Genomic DNA, 27061 nt, shown 5'->3' on the forward strand with positions numbered 1-27061 from the left:
TGGAGCGGGGACAGGTTAGTTTATCGCTATGTGCAATCACGGATGACGTCTGTTTTTCCCTGATGTATGAAATAGACCTTAGACAGCATTTTAGGGTTCTTGCCCATTGGTTCAGTCAATTCTTCCGAGTCATGGCAAGGCTCCTTAAAGGGTCAGACATAGATTTGCTTAGTGTAAATACCTTCAATAGATTGCCCTAGAAAGATCGTTTTGTTACAGGCTGTAGGAGAGCCAATTTTCCTTTAACTTCTACCTTGGATTGTTTTCTCATACGCCCAAATTTCCTGCACACTTGGATCCTGTTGATATGCGAATTCTGGGTTAAGAGAGAAATATTGTGAGTGTTGTGTGCCCAGAGCAGAGCCCTGGAAGAGACATGGTGTAGTAAATAGTAACCAGCTGCAAAAACACATGGAAATGATTATTTAATCTTGTGTAATTGTATATATGGTACATTATATGCACAGAAGTATAAGTATTGGGATGCACAGTCACTTAGTTTAGGTTTTCGATTCAGTCTCATTGCTATAAATGTATAAAATGTTGCTGCTATACCAGCTATCTGCCATTTACTAACATTTGTGATAGAAAGGGTCATTATAAAGAGGATACAATACCAGGCCGCTGCTGATAAGATGGGGACAAAATATAAGCAGTTTTACCAAAAAGAAAACCCCATTAAAATATAACTTTTAATAATGGTATTAAAAGGTCAAAGACCAAAAACACACACCAAAAAAAAAAACAAAATATTGTACAGAATGTTTAATAACAGAAGCTAGGTGGGAGGAAAAAAATTCAGACTGGCCCTAGATAAGCCCTAATAAATCTCTCCCTACCTAGCAATGGAGGGTATGACGCCCTAGGTTTGTGGCACCCCCATTCACAGATGGGAGACCCTTTGTAGCCCTAGGGTTGTGGCACCCCCATTCACAGACTGGAGACCCTTTTGTAACCCTAATTCGCCCTGCACAGATCGAACAGCAAAAACACCATTTAGAAATAAACAGAAGACACCCATCAAGTAGATGGAGAGTCAATAAAACTTCTCTAAAAAAATGTGTCCAGAGACAGCGTCCCGACGCGTTTCCTCCCAAAGGATGCCAGGGATTCATCAGGGGACAGCCAAGGATTAGAAAGTCAATGCAGGAGTTTCCCTGGGGTACCAGGAAGGGGGTGCAGGAGGGTGATACCTTCTGTGCCCTGGTGTATGCTTGCTTTTATATCCTGCTCAGGCTGTGACCCAGGAAACAGGAGGTAAATCAATTCATCCACGGTTCTTAAGTACAAAACATAACAACATGTATAGTGGCTCAAATAAATAATATTGAGAATCCCATTAGGTATTCACACTGAATGTAGTGAAACAGCCGTGACTATTTCCAGGCAGTATATCTTACTTATACCATATTAATTATACAATTCTGGTATACCTAATGGGATTCTCAATATTATTTATTTGAGCCACCATACATGTAGACCCAACCTTTGGACCCAACGCTCCTGTAGGTGTTAGGCTATATGCGCATGCTGCGTTTTTTGTTGCTTTTTTTGGTGCAGTTTTGTTTTTAGAAAGTTCTGACTTCCCAGCAAAGTCTTTGAGAATACAGATATGTTGCAGTTTTTTTTGTTTGCAGTTTGTCACAGATTTCTGACAATAAAATGCAGCATGTTCTATTTTCTTGCGTTCTGTCCCTGCGTTTCTCACTAGTGTTGGGAGGATTCGCAGTTCAATCCTTGTGTCGTCAGGGGATTGATCCCATGTATCTGGCTGGATGCCGTCTCCAAATAATCTATGGGGAACAGAATCCAGCGCAAAGATGGTAGGAGCAAGTGTTTCATATTCGCCGATTTCCCGAGTGTCTGACCCCCACAGGTGCCTTGGAACCCGTGGGGTCGGACATCGCAGTCCGTTCCACCAATCATTTTTTTTTCCACAAAAAACACATCAAATTCAGAATTAACAAAAGAACCAAAAATGCACCATCATTGCAAGCGGTTTTTTTTGGGTTTTTTTTGTTTTTTTTTTACATTTCCAGGCACTCTATGACAAGGGGCAGTTTTGGTTGCAGTTAAAACTGCAGCGTGCACATATTCCCTAATGTGTAGGGTCCCAATACTTTTGCCACATTGAATGTATATGGTGTATTGCAAACTCAGATGCAGAGGCTTTTGGCTACAGCTATTGTACAGTTGGATTCATGGTTAGAGCCACAGACTGAAGTGCTGGGATAGTTATCACTTAGCTTATGGTGTCCTATTTTCTCCTTTCATTACAGGAGGGCTTTGCAGTAATTGTGTTGAATCCAAATGAAAACTATATAGAGGTGGAGAAAAGCAAACCTCTGGCACAGCAACAGTCTCCAGACAGCTCCGATGAGCCTGCAGAGAAGAGAGAGCGCAAGGAACGGATCCTAAAAGATAACAAGAAACGAAGAGACTTTTATGAGAAGTACAGGAATCCCCAAAAAGAGAAGGAAACTATGCAATTATACATAAGAGTAAGTCATCTGGTAATTTTGGAATTAATTAATTTTCTCCTTTTGGCATACTTGTGATAGTACCTAAAATCTAATGTTTTTCCCTACAATAATCCTCAGAATATATCATCAGTATGCGATAAGTGCAAGTGTTACTGCTGGAATCACCACCGATCATTAGAACAAACTATTCCTGGGCTGTGACCGCCTTTTCCGCTTTTACCAGGCTCTATAACACCTTCCATGCACTGTATGTTGCATCTCTGTTGTAATCTTAACTGGTGTAACCTATGAATTTGTTTAAACCAAAGTTCAAATGTAATTTCTACTTCAAAGTTGATTTAGTTTTTTTTCTACTTTTAAAAAAAATACCCCTCATTTTCTTTGCTTCTCTGCGCCCTCTTTGTTGCTGCTCCTAATTTGCACTTCTGACTCTGAGCAGAATATGCCTCCTTCCCCTTCTGGCAGCTGACATAATAGTCCCTTCTTACTTTACTTGCATAACAGAAATATGGTATCCAAATTAGTGGAGATGTACAAACACAATGGCACACATGCAGTATACACTCCCTTATAACCCAGGCAGGCAGGACCACCATCTCTATTAGCTGCTCTGCACTGACTGGGGATCACTATGCAGAGACCTGGCCATGGAGGTTGACCAGCGTGTTTCCAGCTCCATCTTGCTATACACAATCAGTAAAATACAAAACATAGACTTGTCTATTGGATAGTCTGCTGCAACTACTGCGTGGTCCTGAATTTCTCTGCAAAAAATTCTGATATAGATAATAAATAAAAATTGTAGTGTGCCATGTAATTCCCGTTAAAAAAATAAAATTGTATTCTGTATATTTTAAAAAACGCCAAAAGAAAAAAAATCCCATTACTAGGGTAAGAAATCAAAGGGGTTTTTTAAACCCATATAGTAAGGACATAAAAATCCTTACAGTTTAGATACCAGGCACCGTCTTGATCCTGTGATTGCCCAAAGCTGTAACTGAGGTTGCTGGCACCCCAGATCGGAACGAATAGTAGCACCCCTGCACAGACAATGGCTCTCCTTTTATACACACGTGGTCAAAATTGTTGGTACTCCTTATTTAATGAAAGAAAAACCCACAATGATTACAGAAATAACTTGAATCTGATGAAAGTAATAACAAATAAAAAGTCTATGAAAATGAACAAATTAAAGTCAGACATTGTTTTCCAGCCACCCTTCCCCAGAATTTTCTAAAAGATCTCGTTAATTAGGCCTGGACAGAAATGATAAGACCCTTCCTTAACTTAATATTTGGTTGCACAACTTTTTGAGGCAATCACTGCAATCAAACGATTCCTGTAACTGTCAATGAGACTTCTGCACCTCTCGACAGGTATTTTGGCCACTTTTCAAGAGCAAACTGCTCCAGTTGTCTCGTGTTTGAAGATAGCCTTTTCCAAAACGACATGTTTCATCTCTTTCTAAAGATGCTCAATAGGATTTAGGTCAGGGCTCATAGAAGACCACTTCAGAATAGTCCAATGTTTTCTTCTTAGCCAGTTTTTGATGTGTTTTGTGTCTGTGACCATTGTGGGTTTTTTTTTCATTAAATGAGGGACACCAACAATTTTGACCACATGTGTATCTCTAATACAGCCCTGTCTCTCAGATAACATGCAATGCTAATCATAATTCTAATCAGAGAAAGGTGCCAGGGGATGTCATGAGCCCTACAGTATAGTTCTGATCTCTTTGTTAGCGTCAGAAATGGGTACCTAATAATATCAAGACTAGTGATGGGCGGACCCGGACAGTAAAAGTCTGGTTCTGCGCTGTTTCAAACTTACCCGGGTCCAGGATTCTGGATATTGATCTGAAAACCTCAGGGATTTAAAAAAAAAAAAAAAAAAAAAAAGAGGAAAAATAAAGAAAATAAGAATGAAGCAAGCACCTGCCTGTTCGCTGCTCCCACGGCCTCTCCTTCAATTCCTGGGCCTCTCATTATTGCTCATCCATATGCACTGCTTTCCCCGCCCATCGGCTGTCCTGACCTCTGTGATTGGTGGCAGTCAGACGTGCCCCCAGCCTGTGAGACAGCGACTGCCTGCAACCAATCATAGGCGCTGTCTACTGGTCTATGTGATACAGTAAAAACAAATAAATGAAATAAGTGGTGTAGGGTCCCTATATTATGATACCCAGCACAGATAAAGCGTATGGCTAGGGGCTGCAGCCTCCAGCTGTGCTTTTATCTTGGCTGGGTATCAAAATAGAAGTATTTAGGTTTTTGGGTGAAATTTACGGATAACCTAAAAAGTTAACGTTGTTTTCCAGGCCCGATACTGTCAACTCTGAAATTTGACTTGCATAGAATAGAACACTATATAAGGCATAGTCTGTAAGAAAAACGTTAGATAACACTCGGGCAGTTTGCATGCTAGTGATCACCTGGAGAAGTTGTGTGATCTTCCTGGATTCTTCCTGGTTCTTTGCTGATAAAAAGCTGTGTATAAAAAGCAAAATAGGGTCTTACCCAAATAACAACATATAAAAAGTGATAAGAGATATGCACTCACCTTGTTGGGTTGTGTGACATAAAAACAGTAGAAAAAAACGTAATCCAGTTGCTGCAGAATCCACACACTTAAAGGCAACAGAATACACATCTGCGCTGCTGTGAAATGACAAAGGTCCAAAGTACTGAGTGATCAAATATAGGTGGTTTTATTTCAACGCGTTTCCAATATCCTCACTTCATCATGGATAGAGATGAGTGGATCCGCGAAAGTTCGATTTGGTGGGTGCAGCCGAACCGACTCGAACCCCTATGGAAGTCACTGATTGGCAATTCGGGTGTCCGCCTACATACAGCCAGCCATAAGTAGAACACGTCCGGGGGCTGGTGAATGGTTATATATGGGGGGTTGCACACTACATCCGATCATGTTGTTGTTACCCCCAGTGTGAGCCATTCAAACACTGAAAGCTGAGCATTAAGCGTACTTGAGCACAGCAATGCTGAAAGCACCTGAACTGTGTTTTTTTTGTTTTTGTTTTTTTTTGTGTAAAGTTGGTGTCTGACCCGAAAATCAAACGCTGAACTCACTCACTCATCTCTAAATAGGAAATCCACCGATGAAGTGAGGATACACTTGGAAACACGTTCTAATAAATCCACTTACATGTTATTACTCAGTACTGTGAACCTTCGTCATTTTACAGCAGCGCAGATGTGTTCCACATTTTTTGGGTTCCTGATTAATCTGTTTCCTTGCTGAGACAGGCTGGATACTAGTCAAAATGTGCAGAAGGAAAAGGAAATGTGAAGCGTTGGTTTACTAAAATAAAATATTCTAGTTTTGTGAAATTCTTTTCTCCAATGAGGCAGGACTTGTCCACTGAATTCTTTTTTTTTTTCTGCACACCTTCAACAGAAGTGTTAATAGCAAATAAGTCTAATTGCACCCACTAAATGACCAAGTGCTAATTGGGATGCTAAGATGAAGCCTGTATTGACTGAAGGCTGCGCTCCTCCTTCTTTCTAGGAGGACCTGTATGTTGGGAGTTTTCATTCCCTTTAGCACAGTGTGAATATGTTTTATGAAGTCACCTGAGACATCTCGACTATATTCGCTGGGATTGCTCAGTGGGCAGTGAGGCTGCGGTTTGGCTTGTGTACTTTTTTTCTGTTATTGTAGACTCTAGCTAATTATGATTTGCCTATTTAATAACTTCTGTACACTTGTGATATTTTGTAAAATGCGTCTAAACCAAAGAGAAGGAAATATCCTTCTATTTCATGCCTACAGCTCGTACGGTGATCAAAAGTTAGAGGGAACACAATCCCAAGAGAAGGAGATGCTAGTGCTCCCCACTAATAAGGCCGTACACAAAGTTCACTGCACACTCCAGATATGCTGACAGAATTACAAATTATTTTTTATAGATTATACACCCTGGTGTTCAAAAGAGTAAGTAGTCAATCTGGGAAATGGCGGCATCCGGTGCTGATGTGTTACTTTAATTATTATTATTATTTATTTATAGAGCACCATTAATTCCATGGTGCTGTACATGAGAAGGGGGTTACATACAAAATACATATACAAGTTACAGTAGACAGACTAGTACAGAGGGAAGAGGGCCCCACCCTTGCGGGCTTACATTCTATAGGATTATGGGGAGGAGACAGTAGGTGGAGTGTAGATTGGGCGGCAGCTCCGCACGGTGGTCGGGCGGCAGTGAGTTCATTGTAGATTGTAGGCATTTCTGAACAGGTGGGTTTTCAGGTATCCGTTGGAAGTTTGCAAGGGTAGGGGATAGTCTGACGTGTTGAGGCATCGAGTTCCAGGAGACTGGGGATGCTCAGGAGAAGTCTTGGAGTCGGTTGCGTGAGGAGCGAATGAGAGAGGAGGAGAGAAGGAGATCTTGGGAGGACCGGAGGTGATGTGTTGGAGTGTAGTGGGAGATTAGTTCAGAGATAAAGGTAGGAGACAGATTATGCACAGCTTTGTAGGTCAGTGTTAGTAGTTTGAATTGGATACGGTGGAAGATTGGGAGCCAGTGGAGGGACATGCAGAGAGGAGAAGCGGGGTGGTATTGAGGAGAGAGGTGGATCAGTCGGGCTTCAGAATTAAGGATGGACTGGAGAGGGGCGAGCGTGTTGGCAGGGAGGCCACAGAGGAGGATGTTACAGTAGTCGAGGCGGGAGATTATGAGGGCATGCACTAGCATTTTAGTAGATTGCGAATTGAGGAAAGGGCGGATTCTGGAAATATTTTTGAGTTGAAGACGGCATCACTCCACAATATCTCTCCAGCCCCTTTGGGATAAAGACCCTGCTTGGGTTAAAATGTCTACTATGCCAGTTTACTGATTTGGCTCTTTTCAACGCCCAGGTGTATTATCAATAAAGAACTTTATTTCTTCCAACATATTTGCAGTGTACAGCATATGGTAAACCCATTTGCCTTGAAGGGGTTGTCCGTGTCCCCTAATTGAAGCAATACAGGGCAGAGGTGCCCTACCTGGCTGCAGCCACCATATAGTGCGCGGAGTCATGCAGCTCCGCAACTGTGCACCATCAGGAACAGCTGCTCGGTGAAGGTACCGGGTGGTGTTCCTCCACCAATCACATATTGTTGGCCTATCTTAATGATTAACCATCCCAAGCAACCCCTTTAAGGATCAAAAACTTTAATATATTCACAATATATTTCTTAAAATTCATAAACCATCCTTGGCCAATCCTCTCCACTATCAATTTAAGAAATATGAAGTAATCCTGACATTTGCTGTAAAGAAGGGTTGGCTTTGTTAGATTGTAACATGGCTAGTGATTCGTTATTTAAGGATAAAAAGACTGCTGGGGGTGTCATTAAAATAAAATAAAGTGCTCAATCCATGCACTATGATTATGCCTTTTCAGGGGACAGGTTTTTGGTGATCCATAGTAAAAAATGAGGACAGTTACTATTGATGTTGTACTTAAGTTACATATATGTATAAAGTTAGATACTTTTGTATATATTATATACTATAAATAATATATATATATACATACACAGTACAGACCAAAAGTTTGGACACACCTTCTCATTCAAAGAGTTTTCTTTATTTTCAGGACTCTGAAAATTGTAGATTCACATTGAAGGCATCAAAACTATGAATTAAAACGTGGAATTAAATACTTAAAAAAGTGTGAACCAACTGAAAATATGCCTTACGGTATATTCTGGGTTCGTCAAATTAACCATCTTTTGCTTTCATTACTACTTTGCACACTCTTGGCATTCTCTTGATGAGCTTCAAGAGGTAGTCACCGCAAATGGTTTTCCAACAGTCTTGAAGTAGTTTCCAGAGATGCTTAGCACTTGTTGGCCCTTTTGCCTTCACTCTGCGGTCCAGCTCACCCAAAACCATCTCGATTGGGTTCAGGTCTGGTGACTGTGGAGTTCAGGTCATCTGGCGTAGCACCCCATCACTCTCCTTCTTAGTCAAATAGCACTTACACAGCCTGGAGGTGTGTTTGGGGTCATTGTCCTGTTGAAAAATAAATGATGGACCAACTAAACACAAACTGGATGGAATAGCATGCCCCTGCAAGATGCTGTGGTAGCCATGCTGGTTCTGTATGCCTTCAATTGGAATAAATCCCCAACAGTGTCACCAGCAAAGCACCCCCACACCATAACACCTCCTCCTCCATGCTTCACGGTGGGAACCAGCCATGTAGAGTACATCCGTTCACCTTTTCTACAAAGACACGGTGGTTGGATCCAAAGATCTCAAATTTTGACTCATCAGACTAAAGCACAGATTTCCACTGGTCTAATGTCCATTCCTTGTGTTCTTTAGCCCAAACAAGTCTCTTCTGCTTGTTGCCTGTCCTTAGCAGTGGTTTCCTAGTAGCTGTTTTACTACGAAGACCTGCTGCACAAAGTCTCCTTTTAACAGTTGTTCTAGAGATGAGAAGGTGTGTCCAAACTTCTGGTCTGCACTGTGTGTGTGTGTGTATGTGTGTGTATGTGTGTATATATATATATATATATATATATATATATATATATATATATATTTACTTTTTTTTTCTCAACAATCTCTATTCATATGCACATGAAGCACTGGCTTCCTAAATATCTAAGATGAAATACCTTCGGACCTGTTTTTCAAAAGATCAAGGCTAAAATCCCGGCTCAGCCCGCCACAGTGTACACCTTGCACCAATTAGCTGCAAAACATTGCCTCTCTGACACATGATATGTAGGCCCCATTGTCCCAGAAAGTTTTATGTAGGTTAAATGAACGGCTATAAATTGTCAGCTTTCATCTGGATTTGCCTTGGCCTTATATTGACAAACACATACCAACTACTGACTTTAATCAGGCGATATATTTTATGATCAAAATGCCACAACAGGATTCTCCACGTTAGCCACTGGCCACTAATACGCTAATTAACCCGTAATTTGTATCATTAATTTTTAATGATTAGGTGTGTTAATGAAAAAATGTCTCGATCTGTGCAGCACTATTATTTGCTTTTCCCTTTTAGGTCGGTTTATGTACATGATGATGTTTGGTGGCCAATATTCTTTTCTGCACATCCTTGTATTATGTGGATTTGTGCACTTAGTGATCATAACTGTAGAGGTTTCTTATCTTTTGAAGTTGAAAATGTAGCAATTTATCATGCTTTAGCAGTAAGGAAGGTGGTATGGAAAAAGTTCAACATCTGGACTTGGTAACACAAGGGTCACCTCTGACCCTCTTGAGGTGCAGCCACCCAGTCTTGCCATGTGTCTAAAACTTATCACGTCAGTTTATTTCAGCACCTTACTTTGGTCGCCCATAAGAAGGCTTGTACCAGGTATTGCACTTTTTATTTTTACATCGGGCGTGCGATTTTCTCAGTGGACTGTACATAGATTGTGTTTATTGTACAGTGAATAATGTCTTTGGTGCAAATGAGCTTAGGAAATTAGAAAGTAACTTTTTTAGTAGTTCTTATGAGACAAAATATATTTACTTTCACTGGAAAGAAAAGGACTGTGACTTGTGAAACCCCATCCTCACCCATGATATTATCAGGATACCCTGCCTTTGCTTTGTCCTGCCGTAGCTCAGTGAACCTTTGCACCTTTGTAATGCTAGCACCATGGGATTGTTGTAGACTTTCTACCCCTAGAGTTCCAATACAGCGGGGGGCACGCACAATGTGACATTACATGTGACCCATACATTCATGCTCTTCATTTTGGCCTGTTATGTGATTCCTATTAACACATGCACAAGTACGTATAGATTTAAAAATGACCTTGTGCCCAGGCTTTTATGTTCTGTATACTTGCTTACAGCATAAAAGTCAGAACTCTGGGTCCTTTATGAACGTAGTGAAGCATTATGTTACTTCTCTTTGTGGGGTTCTGGTCTCCTAAATTAAATACAAATGGTACTTTTTATTATATAAAGACCTTATGTACCATTGTATTTAGGTTACCGTATATTAACCCTAGAACGCATACCTGGGGCCTCGCAGGCCTGCTAGGTTACTTGTTTTCTTTGATTGATTTCTATGGTTGCGCGTTCTAGGGTTAAGATATATTTTAAGTGCATTACTTAAAGATTCTGAAGAATTAATATACTTAAATCCAATATCAAATATTTTAAGATCTCTGCTTGTAGTCATTTAATATGATACTATTTTTGTACACATCATATACTGGCGTACTCTTTTAAGGGAACCTGTCAGCTGATATATACTGCCTGAACCACGGGCAGAATGAAACACATACTGAGTTATTACAGCTGTGTATGTTTTAGGGCTCATGCAGACATCTGTGATAATTTGTTCAGCGATGCACGGACTGGCTGCGGGTCTCCTGACCCAAACACTCTTATTGGCATATATGAGGCTACTGAGTTTGGTTTCAAGAAACCCGTGCCAGTGTGTGCATTGCGCCCGATTCTCACGGTTGTCTAAATGAGCCGTTCCTCTGAAATGTTACACAATTTCAAAGAAAACATACCTTAAAAAGCCAGCCGGGGACTATGCTTCTCAGTTGACTAGTTCAAATGGCCGGTCCCAATTGGCTTCTCCCTATGACTTACCGGTCTCTCCCTATGTGTGCAGAGATACCTTTTGCTGTAGGGTACGGAGCTCATCCTGGGTAGAGATGAGCGCACCCGAAGTTCGGTGTTTGTACTGTACACAGAATTTATAAAAAAAAAGACAAGAGTTTGGGTTTGGAGTTTGGGTGCTTTAGTTGTACAAACCACTCGTGTGAGCATTGTTGTGCTTGGGTACACTCGGTGGTCAGACCTGTGTGAGCCACTTGAAGTGTCTGAACGGCTCGCACTGGGGGTAACAACAACGTGATCACATGTAGTGTGCACAAACACTACGACTGCCTGCATGTGGGCGGAGACACAAGCTGCTTAATCAGTGACTTATATTGGGGTTCTGGTCAAGTCAGGTTCCCAAACCGAATTTGATTTAACATCCTCCTGATCCCGCCGAACCGAACTTCCATGGGTCCACTCATCTCTACTGCTGGAACCTCGTACAGACTAGTCATCTAAGACACACAGGTAATGAGTTCCCTTAAAAAAAAAAAAAAAAAAGATTCAGTATAAAATATACTGTATATATGTCATACTGTGTATGTGTGTGTATATAATATATATGTGTATATAATATATAATTACTGTATATTTTTCATTAACATCCCTGTCTATTGTAGGCTGTAGTCAAAGGGTGGTCTTAGTCCATGTGTTTTATCTTAAGCCCGCTTTACACGTTACAATATATCTTACGATGTGTCGGCGGGGTCACGTCGTAAGTGACGCACATCCGGCATCGTAAGGTGTAGTGTGTGACAGGTACGTGCGATTGCGATTGAACGAAAATCCGTTCATCGCATGCACGTCGTTCATTTCTCATGAATTGAACGTGCGGTTGTGCAATGTTCCCGAGGCAGCACACATCGCAGTGTGTGACACCCTGGGAACATTGAATGACAGCTTACCTTCATCCGCGGTTCCCGCCGACAATGCGGAAGGAAGGAGGTGGGCGGGATGTCTACGTCCCGCTCATCTCCGCCCCTCCGCTTTTATTGGCCGGCTGCCGCGTGACGTCGATGGGATGTCGAACGTCCCTCCCACTCCAGGAAGTGGACGTTCGCCGCCCACAGCGAGGTCGTATGGATGGGTAAGTACGTGTGACAGGGGTTAATCGTTTGTGCGGCACGTTCAACAAATTGAACATACCACATATACGATGGGGGCGTTGCAAATCGCATACGATATCGTATGCGAATTTGCAACGTGTAAAGCAGGCTTAACACTTAGTGACTGACAGTCTTCTATTGCTGATTAGTTCCACCCCCAGAATGAGCAATGAATTAAATAAAGAAAAAGCAAGTTATAACAAGTTTTTACCCTGAAAACACGATGGCAATCTGTTCTTTTTTTCTTGCTCTATTACATTCTGCCGATAGATTATATAAAGTTTTCAAACTGACAGAATCCCTTTAAGGTGGTGATCCCCCTTAACGGTCCCATAGATGTTTGGCGGAGCTTGCATCTTGTCAAGCTACCTGGTGGCTGCTGGTGACCGCTTTAGCCAGAGGTCAGGCGATCTGATGGAGACCTGTGTGGCTCTGAGAAATAGTTATCTGCCTTACAGTGAATTAAACCACAAGCAGTACGGCTGCTTACCATAGTTGAGTGCGTCCTGAGCAACCACTTATACAGAATCGTTCATTTTAATTTTTATTTCATAAGTAATGAATCTTTTATTTAATTTTTTTTTCCTCTTGGACTGATCTTTAACTCTCCATTCATGTCTAAAATTTGTATTCAGTGAAGACAGATTTTCCCATTACTGAGATGGATGACAGTTGGTGCTTTTGAAATTCAGTGGAGTGAGGAGAAGCTAGAGGCGGAGACTGACGTCCTGCTGCAAGTTCTAATATGTGACAGTTTTCGATAGCACTTTATGAGCACCAATCGACATCTCCTATCTCAGTAATGCAAGAATCTGTATTCACTGAAATCGGCTCTCACCTTTGATTTGAGAATGGTGACCTGAATCACCAGTTTGTTCAGAAGAACAAAGTAGATTTCTTGACTAAGGTACCGTATGTTACAAAGTTTCTTATTTTCGTGAACGATTTTTTTTTTTTTTTAATGCAAAAAACCCCCAGCGTTTTGCTTTAGGAATACCCCATAAAAATGTCATGGATCATATATGTGTGTATGGCCAGCCTTAAGCGGGCTTTACACGCTACAATTTATCTAACGATGTGTCGGCGGGGTCACGCCGTAAGTGATGCACATCCGGCATCGTTAGTTACATTGTAGCATGTGAAACCTCCGTGCGATTGCAATTGAACGTTAAAACGTTGATCGCATGCACATTGTTCAATTGCTAAAAATGTAACATCAGGTTGTTCAATGTTCCCGAGGCAGCACACATCGCAGTGTGTGACACCCCGGGAATGATGAACACAGCTTACCTGCGTCCCGCGGCTCCCGCCGGCAATGCGGAAGGAAGGAGGTGGGCCGGATGTTTACATCTCTGCCCCTCCGCATCTATTGGCCGGCTGCCGTGTGACGTCGCTTCCAGGAAGTGAATGTTCGCCGTCCACATCGAGGTCGTATGGAAGGTAAGTACGTGTGACGGAAAATAATCGTTTGTGCCACACGGTCAACAAATTGAACGTGCCGCACATACGATGGGGGCGGGTACGATTGCATACGATATCATATGCGAAATTGTAAGGTGTAAAGCAGCCTTTAGACTAGGGTCACACCATTGCTTAGGAAGGCTCATTGAGTGCAAATGTTCTCTTCTTGCCGACTCTTATTTTTTTAAGAGGTCATTGGTTTATTTATGGAGACCCAGCTTTCCCCTATTATAGTTTTTTCCATTCCTCTTTTCTCATGTAGATTTACTGCAGGTTTTAGTAGGATCACAATTATATACTTGCTCTGTGTGGATATTATTAATAAGTGACCTATAAATGTACATATATAACAAACGATAGTTTGCACTGGTGAGGACAGTAAGCTCTGGGTAGGATTTTGCTGTCTCAAATGAAATTTTAGCAAAAACAAATAACTAAATCTAACTGAAATTTAGATGAAAACAAAATCTTTAATGATATGTGACCATTGTCCTCTTATCCACTCCATATAATACTGTATATATACATTACTTTTTCGGCCCAGTTATTCATGTCATGGGGTGAAAGGTGACTTATAATAAGTCGCAGATTTTCAATACAGTATTATTAGTTATTATTGTAGATTTCTGCATTACCTGGATTGTGTTTGCACATTCTGTAGTTCATTTCACTAGCTTTATTCACTTTTCTGCATTTGTTTTATCTTGCATCCTTAGGCTACGTTCACATGTCCAGTAATCATCCGTTGGAACCGATCCAGCAACAATTCATTGTCAAAAAAGTTCTACAAACACAAAATTTTTTTTTGTCCGTTTTGAAATTTATTTTTTTTTACAGGATGTTTTTTTTTTTCTTTTTAACACGGGCGTCCATGGGAAAATGGGTCCGTTAACGGATTGCTATTTAGCCATCTGTTTTTCTTGCATTTGTGATCCATTTTTCTTACTGGATCGGTTTCAAATGGAAGATAAATCGAAATCTCTTAAGGGATCCGTTTTCCATAGGCTCCAATGATTTAAAAAAAAAAGAAAAAAAAACGCGGATCTTGCAAAATCAATTGGTTTTCAAAACAAACAAAAAAGCTGTATTTGCATGTAAACATGAAAGTATTCCTTTATGCACTGCGCCTCATAATGAAGTAACCAATTGGAAGCAATGGCTCCGGATCTCTGTTTATGCAGAACTGGTCATTATTTTAATATAACCTATCTATTATATACACTTATCATGTATACAGTGCTCCTCATATATCTTATTTGCTGACAGATTGCTGCTGAATCCGTTCTAACAGTTGAATACTGGACATGTCATCTCAGTTTTAGGCCCCCTTCACACGTCCGTGAAAAAAACGCACGTGTGTTACGGGCCGTTTTTCGGGTCCGTGTCCCGTTTTTGTGTCCGTTTTTATGGTCCGTGTGGCACCTGTGTGAATTGCGTATGCTAGCCGTGTTTGTGTGCAGAACGTCCGTGTGTGCGTGTGGAATTAACGTGTATGTGTACGTGTAATGTCCGTGTGTAATGTCCGTGTGTGTGATGCACAATGTCGTTTATAAATGTCGGCTGACAGCAGACAGAGTTGCGCGATGAGAATGAACTCGGGTGAACTTCACCCGACTTCATCCTCATACCGCGGCTCTGTCTGTGTCGAGTACTGATTAGCGGTCACCTGTGAAGGATTCACCGGTGACCGCTAATCCCCCGATTGACTGAAGTTTCCCCCCCTCTCTCATACTCACCGTTCCTCGATCTCCGGTGCAGCGCTGCACGGCATTCACACGGCTGCGGCGGCTTTTACTATTTTGAAAAAGCCGGCCGCTCATTAAACAATCTCCTATTCCCTGCTTTCCCCGCCCACCGGCGCCTATGATTGGTTACAGTGAGACACGCCCCCACGCTGAGTGACAGGTGTCACACTGCACCCAATCACAGCAGCCGGTGGGCGTGTCTATACTGTGCAGTAAAATAAATAAATAAATAATTAAAAAAAAACGGCGTGCGGTTCCCCCCAATTTTAATGCCAGCCAGATAAAGCCATACGGCTGAAGGCTGGTATTCTCAGGATGGGGAGCTCCACGTTATGGGGAGCCCCCCACCCTAACAATATCAGTCAGCAGCCGCCCAGAATTGCCGCATACATTATATGTGACAGTTCTGGGGCTGTACCCGGCTCTTCCCGATTTGCCCTGGTGCCGTTGGCAAATCGGGGTAATAAGGAGTTATTGGCAGCCCATAGCTGCCAATAAGTCCTAGATTAATCATGTCAGGCGTCTATGAGACACCTTCCATGATTAATCTGTAAGTTACAGTAAAAAAACACACACACCCGAAAAAATCCTTTATTTGAAATAAAAAACCCACACAAATTCCCTCATTACCAATTTATTAACCCCGACAAACCCTCCATGTCCGGCGTACTCCACGGACCTCCAGCGTCTCGTCCAGCTCTGCTGCATGGAGGTGACAGGAGCAGCAGAAGACACCGCCGCTCCGGTCACCTCCACGCAGCTAATGAGATGAGTAGCGCGATCAGCTGCTGTCACTGAGGTTACCCGCGGCCACCGCTGGATCCAGCGGTGGCCGCGAGTTACCTGACTGACAGCAGCTGATCGCGCTACTCATCTCATTAGCTGCGTGGAGGTGACCGGAGCGGCGGTGTCTTCTGCTGCTCCTGTCACCTCCATGCAGCAGAGCTGGACGAGACGCTGGAGGTCCGTGGAGTACGCCGGACATGGAGGGTTTGTCGGGGTTAATAAATTGGTAATGAGGGAATTTGTGTGGGTTTTTTATTTCAAATAAAGGATTTTTTCGGGTGTGTGTGTTTTTTTACTGTAACTTACAGATTAATCATGGAAGGTGTCTCATAGACGCCTGACATGATTAATCTAGGACTTATTGGCAGCTATGGGCTGCCAATAACTCCTTATTACCCCGATTTGCCAACGGCACCAGGGCAAATCGGGAAGAGCCGGGTACAGCCCCAGAACTGTCGCATATAATGTATGCGGCAATTCTGGGCGGCTGCTGACTGATATTGTTAGGGTGGGGGGCTCCCCATAACGTGGAGCTCCCCATCCTGAGAATACCAGCCTTCAGCCGTATGGCTTTATCTGGCTGGCATTAAAATTGGGGGGAACCGCACGCCGGTTTTTTTTAATTATTTATTTATTTATTTTACTGCACAATATAGACACACCCACCGGCTGCTGTGATTGGGTGCAGTGTGACACCTGTCACTCAGCGTGGGGGCGTGTCTCACTGTAACCAATCATAGGCGCCGGTGGGCGGGGAAAGCAGGGAATACGAGATTGTTTAATGGGCGGCCGGCTTTTTCAAAATAGTAAAAGCCGCCGCAGCAGTGTGAATGCCGTGCAGCGCTGCGCCGGAGATCGGGGAACGGTAAGTATGAGAGAGGGGGGGAAACTGACCGACAGACTGTGAGAGAGGGACAGACAGACAGAGAGACCGACAGAGAGACAGAGAGGCTGACCGACGGACTCAGGGAGATTGACCGACATACACAGAAATAGAAAGAATAGCCGACATCACTAGAAATAAAAACACCAAACGGACACGGACTATAGGTATATGCATACGTGTTTACTAACGTGTGTGCACATACCCATAGACTTTCATTGTGTCCACGTGTGCGTGCTCCGTGCAGATAACGGACATGCATCCGTGCCAAACGCAAACACATACGGATCACGGACACGCACACACGGACATAATGAAATAACGGACGTGTGACCACAATCATAGATTAACATTGGTGCACGTTTGGCCGTGTCTCCGGTATATACGGAAACGGACCAAACACGCACGTGTATCACGGACGTGTGAAGGGGGCCTTAGGCTGAGGCCACATGAGTGTATGACATCCGATGCAAGAGCAATGTATGCATTATGCTAATGACCTTCAGCTCCCGCTGTTGTGCGAGTGCAAGCAGAGTGTCATGCCACTGTGATGCGATCCTGCGATCTGCTCACAGCTGCGGAGGAAAGGGAGAAATTAATCTCCCTATCCCCTCCATTGCCAGCTGATGCGATTATCGCACTGTACTCCAGTGTCATCCAAGTGCAGTGCGATGTTATATTCGCACCCCTAGACTTGTGTGGGTGCAAGTGAATACGGATCAGACTCCACCCGCAGCATACTGCGACTGTATTCTTAGTCCGATTAGAGCTGAGAAAATAATCGCAGATGGGAACGGCCCCATAGAGTAACATAGTAACATGCGATTTTAAATTGCATTCCACGCTGTCCGCTTTACTTGCCATGTGTCCTAGCTCTTATACCTAGTGTTGAGCGAGTAGTTGACTATTCGTACTCACTATGCTGTTAGCGAGTACTGTCCGCTACTTGCATATTTGTTATGAGTAGCGGGAGCAATGTAAGTCAATGGGAAATACTCACTAAGTAGCGAGTAACCCGCAAAGCCGTACTTTTCATATGTGTAGTGAATAGTACGGCTTTCGGGTTACGCGCTACTTAGTGAGTATTTCCCATTGACTTACAGTGTGCCCGTTAATCATAACGAATATGCGAGTAGCGGACAGTACTCGCTAACAGCATAGGAGTACGAATAGTCAACTACTCGCTCAAAACTACAAATACCTTTTAAGCACAGTGTTTTTTAATGAAGTCAACAATTAGAAGCAATGGCTCCGTGTCTCTGTTTATGCAGAGCTGGTCATTATTTCAATATATATATATTCAATGTATTATGTACACTTATATGAGGAGCACTGTATACGGGATTTCTTGTTTGCTGACAGATTGCTGCTGGATCCATTCTAATGGATGATTACCGGACATGTGATCTCAGCCTTATACCTTTATGCACAGTGTTTCCTAAAGACGTCCCCAATTAGAAGCAATGGCTCCAGATCTCCATTAATGCAGAATTGGCCATTATTTTAACATAACCTGCATATTATAAAACACTTATGAGGAGTGCTGTATATGTGATATCTTGTTTAATCCTCGGGCATTTATTATTAACATGTGACCAACTCCATGGGCAATTTGTCCGGCACTATACGGTTTCGTTGTTTGACATAACTATTTGTCTCTTCTCCCAGACTGAAGAGAAGCTCTCCTCCCTCTGATAGAGAAGATTTCAGTCCCTTCTATTGAAAGCATCTGAACTACTTCACCACATCTTCACACTGTGCTCGTCTGTTAATCTTGACAAAAGAAACCCAGCACAAAGCACAGACAGCCAGTTATAATGAGCAGCAAGTGCAAAATGATCTCAGGGCCTGGCTATATGCTTAAGCAAAATATAATTATATTTTCACAGCCGCACCATTCAGCCATTCATTCAATGAAGCAAAATTACAGCGGATTAATGATCTATACCACCAGCATTTCAATGCACCTGGGAGAGCCACTCACAAAAGGCCTAATTCCACCTTTGCTGTTTAGTGCATTACCCCCCACGAGCTGATGCTTCCCCAGATACAATATACACGTACCTGCACCTGTTCCTTCCATACTGTCTGATTGCCCATCTCGCCTTTCTCTCTGCAGTTATTTTTTTTTCTGATTCATACTTTTGGATTTTTTTTTTCCTTCCTAGTCCGGTTTCGCACCATCTGTAAAATCCGTAATGTTTAAAGAAGAGAAAAATATCTTAAAAACACATAAAGTGCAGTGCGCTGTGAGACCCTAAGGCAGCAAAGGGATTAAGGATAATTCAAGTATATTCAGCAGAACTAGTCATGGATCATAAAAGATGTATGGGAAAAAAAAAACAAAAAAATTATTGGCCAAAATAATGCTCCTAGCTGATCTGTATGAACAGTTTATCAGGGAAACTGAGCTCCGACTCCGGTATTGAGCCTTGAATAAACGGCCTGCTTTATCACCTCGGGTTTTAGGATGCAAAGCTAAAAAGGGATCATTGAATCATTATTTGAACCTAGTTTGCTGAAACGAAAAGCAATAAAAATATATGTTTAGCAAATAAAAAGCACATTTCCACACTAACCTTCCTGTAACAACCGGATGAAGTGACTATTAATATCCCCCCCCCCCCCCCCCCCCCCGCTCCTCCCCAGTAGATTGATTGATTTCCAGCCCTGTGAGTTGTTCGCCTGCACTCGTGGAGAATGTGTGTTTGACTAATGTGGCTGTGGTTGGAGTTAAGTGTAATTGACCACAGGATGCATTTTTGAGAGTTAAATTATTTTCTCGTTCAGTGCTTTCAAAACTTTGCTAATCTGAGCAATAAACTCCAGCCATAAAGTTTCTTTTTCTTTAGCATGGGAAGCGGACTGAAATCACAACTCTGACCTTTCATTTACTAGGCATTTCTCCACATTTTCCCCCGCGCTTCCACCTTAACAGATTTACTACAAAAGTATCCAATCTAATAAAATGGCCACGTTTACCGGCAGTCCTTATTGCCTGATGCACATAGAATCACCTATCTAACTTACACTTTAGTAAAAGCTGTTTTATATATATATATATATATATATATATATATATATATATATATATATATATATATATATAAAATTTTAAAAAATTAGATTTTATATATATAAAAACATCCTTATACTAAAAAAAAGCTGCTTCAAATATATATATATATATATATATATATATATATTTGAAGCAGCTTTTTTTTAGTATAAGGATGTTTTTATAGGCTGCAGTAATATTTTAGTTATTGCTTATCCACCCAGTGGTCAGAGAGTAGGTTTTTAACTATGTATACAGTGCTCATCTTTTGTACATATAGTATAGAATAAGTCTTCAAATTTCTGTTAACGTTTTTTGTGATATCTTTTTTTTTTTTTTAATGTAAAATTGAGAAAATTTTATTATATATGTTACCTTTCAGTTCAGACCTTTCTTAGGGCCGTTTTCACATCCGGCATTTCCCCGGATTGCTGGATCCGGCGCACTCCAGTACAGTGTATACAGTACAATGGTATTGCGGCATCCTCTGGTCACATGCTGTCATGTGACCGGAGCTTGCCACGATCCCATTGTACAGTATTAACCTTCGTCCGGCTGAATAGGTAAAATTGTAACTATTCCGTTTTAAAATTGCAATAAAAAATTTTTTCCAAAAGCTGTAGAGGGCTGAAATTTCTTGACATCTCTGCAGCTTTGGTCCAGAATATATTGGCCAAATTTCAATAAAATATCTCCACCCCCTTCCGAGATAAGCGGTCGCTGTTAACGTTGTAAAATTATGCAGCCTGACGAAGGTTAACACGGTATGGGAGTGTGCTGGATCTGTCAATCCGGGAAAATGCTGGATGTGTGAAACGGCGCTTAGTCTGTAGAAAAAATCTTACTCAACTACATTTTTTTCCAAAGAACAAAAAAAGAAAAACTTTAGATTTATGTTTGGTTTGTAATTCAATATCAATGGCAGATGTTCACAAATATATAGGTATATTGGAGAACTTTAAAGCAAAAAAAAAAAAAAAAGAAATTACATCCCCCCCCCCTGTACCAAAAGGGAGAAAAAAAAATATTTGAAATAGATGATTTTTGTGCAACTGTATATCCGTTTGACAAATACTTAAAGTATACAGTTTTGCAATTTTTTTAGTTTAAGACCGGTGGTGGTGGGTCATTACATTTTCCCAAGGGGCTGTGGTGTTTGTGGAGGCCGAACCAATAAACTTAAATTAATTCTGCTCTATATTAATGTGAACATATAATTTTATTTTAATATGATGTGTAATTTATATCACTTACTATTAAGCAAAATTAATTATGCTGACACCCCCCCTACTTACTGTAAGTCCACACACAGCCCCCTATATTCAGTATGAGACCTCACATTGCCTTCCTAGATACAGTGTGAGCACCCACACCACACAGTACCCTTTCATGCAGAATCAACCCTCACATAATCCATCTATGTATATTATGAGCTCTCACATAGCCCAGATAAATACCATATGAACCCTCACATAATCCTTCTATGTGCAGTTTGAGCCATCACATAGCCTTACTATATATAGGATGAGCCCCCACTTAGTATATATTCAGTATAAGCCTTCACATAACCCCCCCAGACAGGATTTGATTGGGGTGTCGGGGGCCCACAGTAGGAATTTACGCTAGTGGCCCAATCTGCAGCTAACAAATATACCTGATACCGTTATACTCGTTATAGTGGCGCGTCGACCATAAAATACAGGAGACTCCTGCACATCTGTTGTGCACACAAAAACTGGGATGTGCAGTTATAGTAGTTTACAATAAATGGGTTCTTTGAAATCAAGTTATCACGAATCCATGGGATCCACAGGATCAGTGATACATGTTTAATTGGTGGAATCCGACCACTGGAAATCTAACCAATCAGAAGACTGGGGAAATGTTCTCTCTGACAGGGCATTTTCAAATTCATTTTAAAATGCAGCGGCAGATCGGATATATGACTGCAGTTCTATTCATCCTCTTGGGGGCTGCCAGAAAAAAAAAAATGGGCCGTGCTCATAGCAACTGAAGGAATGAATGGATCAGTGGTCGAGTCTAACACGACCTCCAGTCTAATGGGGAAAGTTCCCCATGCTGACCATCAGTGTGGGTCCCAACAGTTGGACATCAACCAATCAATAAGCTATCACTTATACTGAGGAGAGGGGATTTCTTGTTTTCACCTGAGAACCTCTGTAAGTGCATCTTTTGCTGCTGTTTAATAGTCACAGGAGAGGGAAGGGTTAAACTCCCAAAAATTTAATCTCTAATAGAAATTAATTAATCTAATTAATATCAGCAAACAAATTGCAACAAACAATATACAACAAAGTCCAATATGCCAAGACCAATAATACTACATACGAGACACAAGTACCGGCACACCATGACCAGACTACAAATTACCCCCTCAATGACCAAATAGTACTATATACAAGAGAAAAATTCCACCATCCAGAAAACATATCACCTTCACATAGTGATCTAAAATACCACACACAAAGGACAAATACCTTACACCATGAACAGACCACATTATATCACCACAAAGTGACTGAATAATTCCATATAAAAGGAACAAATAACACCACACCATGACCAGACCACATATTACCACCACACCACATAGTGATGGAGTAATGCAATACTGATCATGAATGGAGATGAGTGAACCTGAACTTTGAAGTTCGGTCGTCGTACCAAACACAGACTTTACAAAACAATAAGTGTTCATATTCGAAGTTCAGCTGCTTTACATATGCAAACCACTCGAGCGAGCATCGCTGTGCTCTAGTACGTTTGATGCTCAACCCAGAGAGAGAAGCGTGCAGTGTTTGAATGACTCACACTGGGGTTAAAAGCATTATCAGATGTAGTGTGTACAAAAAAAAAATTAAAAATAAATTTAAAAAACAATACTCTCCCTTCCCTGGAAGTGCTTTATATCGGGCTGTATGTGGGCGGAGAGCTGAATTGGCCAATCGGTGACTTCCATATAATGTTCCGGTTCAGAACAGAATATAATCTAAAGTCCGGCTGAACCCGCAGAACCTAAACTTCCACGGGGCCGCTCATCTCATATAATGAATCGAAGACACAATAATGATAAAACTAACATTACCACCATTATACACAGGAGCTCTGTATAATGAATAGTGTACAGGTAATGAAGAGATCACTGGTAACCTTATACACAGGAGCTCTGTATATAGTGTGTGTGTGTGTGTGTGTGTCTGTGTGTGTGTGTCTGTGTGTTCCCAACTGTTTCCCCAACTTCACACTATACTATGCCAGATAAATAAAAAAAAAGCAACAAAGTGCCGCCTGGCAAAGTAAGGCTAAGTTGACAAGTTGAATTTTTGACAGTACCAGCAAAAGCTGAGATTTCAGAAATATTGAATTGGAAAACTGCGGCATTTTTTTGAAAATTGCAGCATTTCAATTATTTCTGCCTTTTTGCAGCGTTTATTCACTACAGAAAGCAATGTGTGCAAAAATGCTGCAAATAAATGCAAGCATGTGCTTTTGCAGCTTTTTTGGTGAATTAAATTAACTTAAACATGCACAGTAGACAAATTACATTTAATCTGTACCAAAAACGCAGCTTCTTTACTGCCCAGATAGCAGGTTTTGCCTGCATCAAAAAAGCAACGTATGGACATAGCCTAACAGGACCTCACTATTTATTCCCGCCATGGAAAAAAATATCCTTAAAGTAATGGCTCTCACATTTGCGTATAACTCGAGCGAGTGCTATCTGATGTTTTATCGGATAGCACTCGCTCCAATGTTCTACTATGGAGCAGTGTTGACCAGCACTTTTTGTCTGCATGCTGCGATTGTCCGCTCATATTGGATGATGCGAACCCATACAAGTATGGGTGCATGCAAAACATCAGACTGCACTGATGTTATCCGAGTGCAGTCCGATATGCGCCAAGACAGCCAATGGAAAAGATGAATAAATTAATATCTCCATCTTCTCCTCACCTGATTTCTGATTCTTGCCTGCAGGAGGATCGGAGCACAGTATAATGACTCTTGGCTCATTCTCACTGCAGAGTTTAAGCCCTGTGTCATTAGCATATAGCATGAGTGAACGTACGCCAGTGTGAGCGTGCTCTAAAGTATATTGGAGCAGTAATGATGTCTCCTAATTGGCCCCTACAGTAATTATGTCCCCCAAGTGCCACCATAAACTCATCATCCAGGGACCCTTTCATTATAGACCGATTATCTGGTCTAATGAAAACTCCACAGTCACTCTGTGTGACTGCAGACTTTTGAATCTTCCCGACACATTCACTGTGCACTGCAAGGATTCATCGGTCAGTCAGTCATTGTCAGGGACTGGAATGGCAGTCAAGTATGCAATATGCAAACTTTCTGCCAGAACCCGACTAGTGGATGCGACATCGCTCAAGGCAAGTGTAGTCCCTTATAAACAGCACGAGCCTCCACATAGCCCCACTTTATATAGTATGAGCCCACATACAACCTCCCTAAAGAGGATGAGCCCACACAGAGTGCCTTATACAGTATGAGCTGCTCATAACCACCTATGTACAGGATGAGACACCACATAGCCCCCATAAACAGCATAAGCCCCAACATAGCCTCCCATAGACAGTATACGCCCTGACATAGCCTCCCACATACCAGACACATAGAAATAAAACATAGAAAATAAAAACACTTTCTCACTCCCGTTGCTGAATGTTGTCGTCTTGCTAGTTTAAAACTGGCGAGGTCATTACAGAGTCCGGTTTCTGACCTCAATGCTCATCGCATGGCAATGACATCACTACAGTGTGCCGCGCGCCGAGCAGTAGTTACCGGCGGGCACTCTCTACGTCCGGCTCAGTGGCCCACTGAGGATCGTTTCCTGTCATGGTGGCACAGACCGACGCTGCCCCTACATACAGGCACACATATAAATACGCATATAAAAAAAAAATGAAAAAACAACACTTGCCTTGCTCCTATTCCCCAGCCACTCTGTTTCGGTCTCTGGTACACTGAAACTCCTCATAACAGGCTTGATGAAGTGATGTCATTGCGTCTGCTGTCTCACACACTGGTTAGTGAAAGAAGGAGCCATTTGTTCTGTCCTTCACCAGTGTATATTGGATAGGCAGGGCATGATGTGGCCCTTGGGCAGTGGTGTACTAACAACGGTGGCAGACCACGTGGCCGCTCTGGGGCACGGGAGTCGGAGGGGTCAGCGCCGGACCAGACCCCCGCCCACATTTGCATTTTCAATTCTATTAGCCTAGCAAGTGGCAATACAGTTGAAAGCAGTGATGAGAGAGGAAATGGAGCACTCCCTCTTTCATCATTCTCCTGCTGTGTCTGCGCTGTGATGTCTCAGCACAATGTGATGATGTCACTACTGTGCGGCGCTGTGTTTACATATACACAGCAGCAGGACACTTGCACAGAGACCGGAGCAGCAGGGGAAAGAGGAGAGGTGAGTATGTATTTAATCAGTGAGTAATACTATAGGGGGGCTGCATAATACTATATGGTGGCTGCATAATCGCATATGGAGGCATATGGGCGCTGCATAATACTATATGGAGGAATATGGGGGTTACATAATATTATATGCAGCAATATGGGGGTGCATTATTTTATATGAAGGACAATGGGGTGCATTATAATGCATGGAGGACCAATGCGAAGTGCATTATATTATATGGAGGACTATGGGGTGCATTATAGTATATAGAGGAGTATGGGGTGCTTTATAGAATATGGAGGACTGTGGAGTGCATTAAACAATATAAAGGACTATGGAAGGTGAATTTTAATATATGGTGGACTATGGGGAGTGCATTATAGTACATTTAGCAGTATGGGGTGCATTATACTATATGGAGATCTGTGGGGGATGCATAATATATGGAGGGCTATGAGATGCATTAGATTAGACAATATGGAGGACTACCTATTATACTTTTTAGACGAAGATCTGGACGCATTATACTATATGGAAGACTGTTAGGGCCCATTATTATATGGAGAACTATGTGAGGCCCATTATACTATATGGAAGGCTTTGTGGGGCCATTATAATATTTGGAGGGCTATGAGGCAACCTTTATACTTTATCTAGAGTTATTTGAGAGACACTACATTGTATGCAAGTCTATATACAATGTAAAGGGGTATTTGGGGTCTGTCATACTGTGCAGAGGGCTGTGTGGGGGCTATACAATTTTTAGTGATAGTAGGAGCTATTATACTGCATGGAGGGCTGTGTGGGGTCACAATTGGGAATCTTACTGTGTTGGGGGTTGCCATTCACTGCCGGGATAGTTGAAGAGCGGGTACAGTAGGGTCATCGTACTGTGCATGTGGAAGGTACCTTTGGAGCAATTTACAATATCAAACAATATTTGTGGGGCACTTTTGTTGCCATCATACTTTGAGAGGAAAATTACTTTGTAAGGGCTGCAAAGTTGTGAAATATGCTCTTCTGTGACCCAGCTGAATATTATTTTTTATTATTATTTGGGGGGAGGGTGGGGCCTAATTATAAATTCTACAATGGGGCCCCATGATTTCTATGTATGTCTGTAGGCCACAGTTTTTACAGCCTTTGGTTGTCTCGGTCTCAGTTGTCTTGGTATTTATAGTGCTGCTTAGAATTAAGTATTCAAGTACATTTTTGGCCTATTTATTTATTTTTTTCTTTTCTTCGAAATTGTATAAAATAAAAAAGTAGTACTATAATGCTCACCTTACTGAACCCTCAACACTTTCGTTCCTCAAGTTGCTAGATGTACTATCTGGCGCCTTTATAATTTAGTGATTGTCTGAAGTGGTCACATGTCCATCAATTTGGAGCAGGATATACAGAGACTGGCAGGGAAGTATGGAAGTGCCGGAAGAATATCAGGGTATTTGTTGAAGCACTTCAGAGTTTTTGTTGTTTTTTTGGGGG

General features: G+C 41.9%; 1 protein-coding gene across 2 annotated transcripts in view; it reads left to right on the top strand.

Annotated features, from left to right (window-relative positions):
• The window catches only part of ARB2A (ARB2 cotranscriptional regulator A), a 631322-nt gene that overhangs the window by 248034 nt on the left and 356227 nt on the right, over positions 1 to 27061 (top strand). For both annotated transcript variants that reach the window (XM_075325101.1, XM_075325100.1), the window contains one exon: positions 2280 to 2501. In XM_075325101.1, coding sequence (XP_075181216.1) covers positions 2280 to 2501 — 222 coding nt within the window. The remainder of the gene's footprint in view (positions 1 to 2279; positions 2502 to 27061) is intronic.

Source organism: Anomaloglossus baeobatrachus, chromosome 1 (genome assembly GCF_048569485.1).
Source record: "Anomaloglossus baeobatrachus isolate aAnoBae1 chromosome 1, aAnoBae1.hap1, whole genome shotgun sequence".
Classification (NCBI taxonomy): Eukaryota; Metazoa; Chordata; class Amphibia; order Anura; family Aromobatidae; genus Anomaloglossus; species Anomaloglossus baeobatrachus.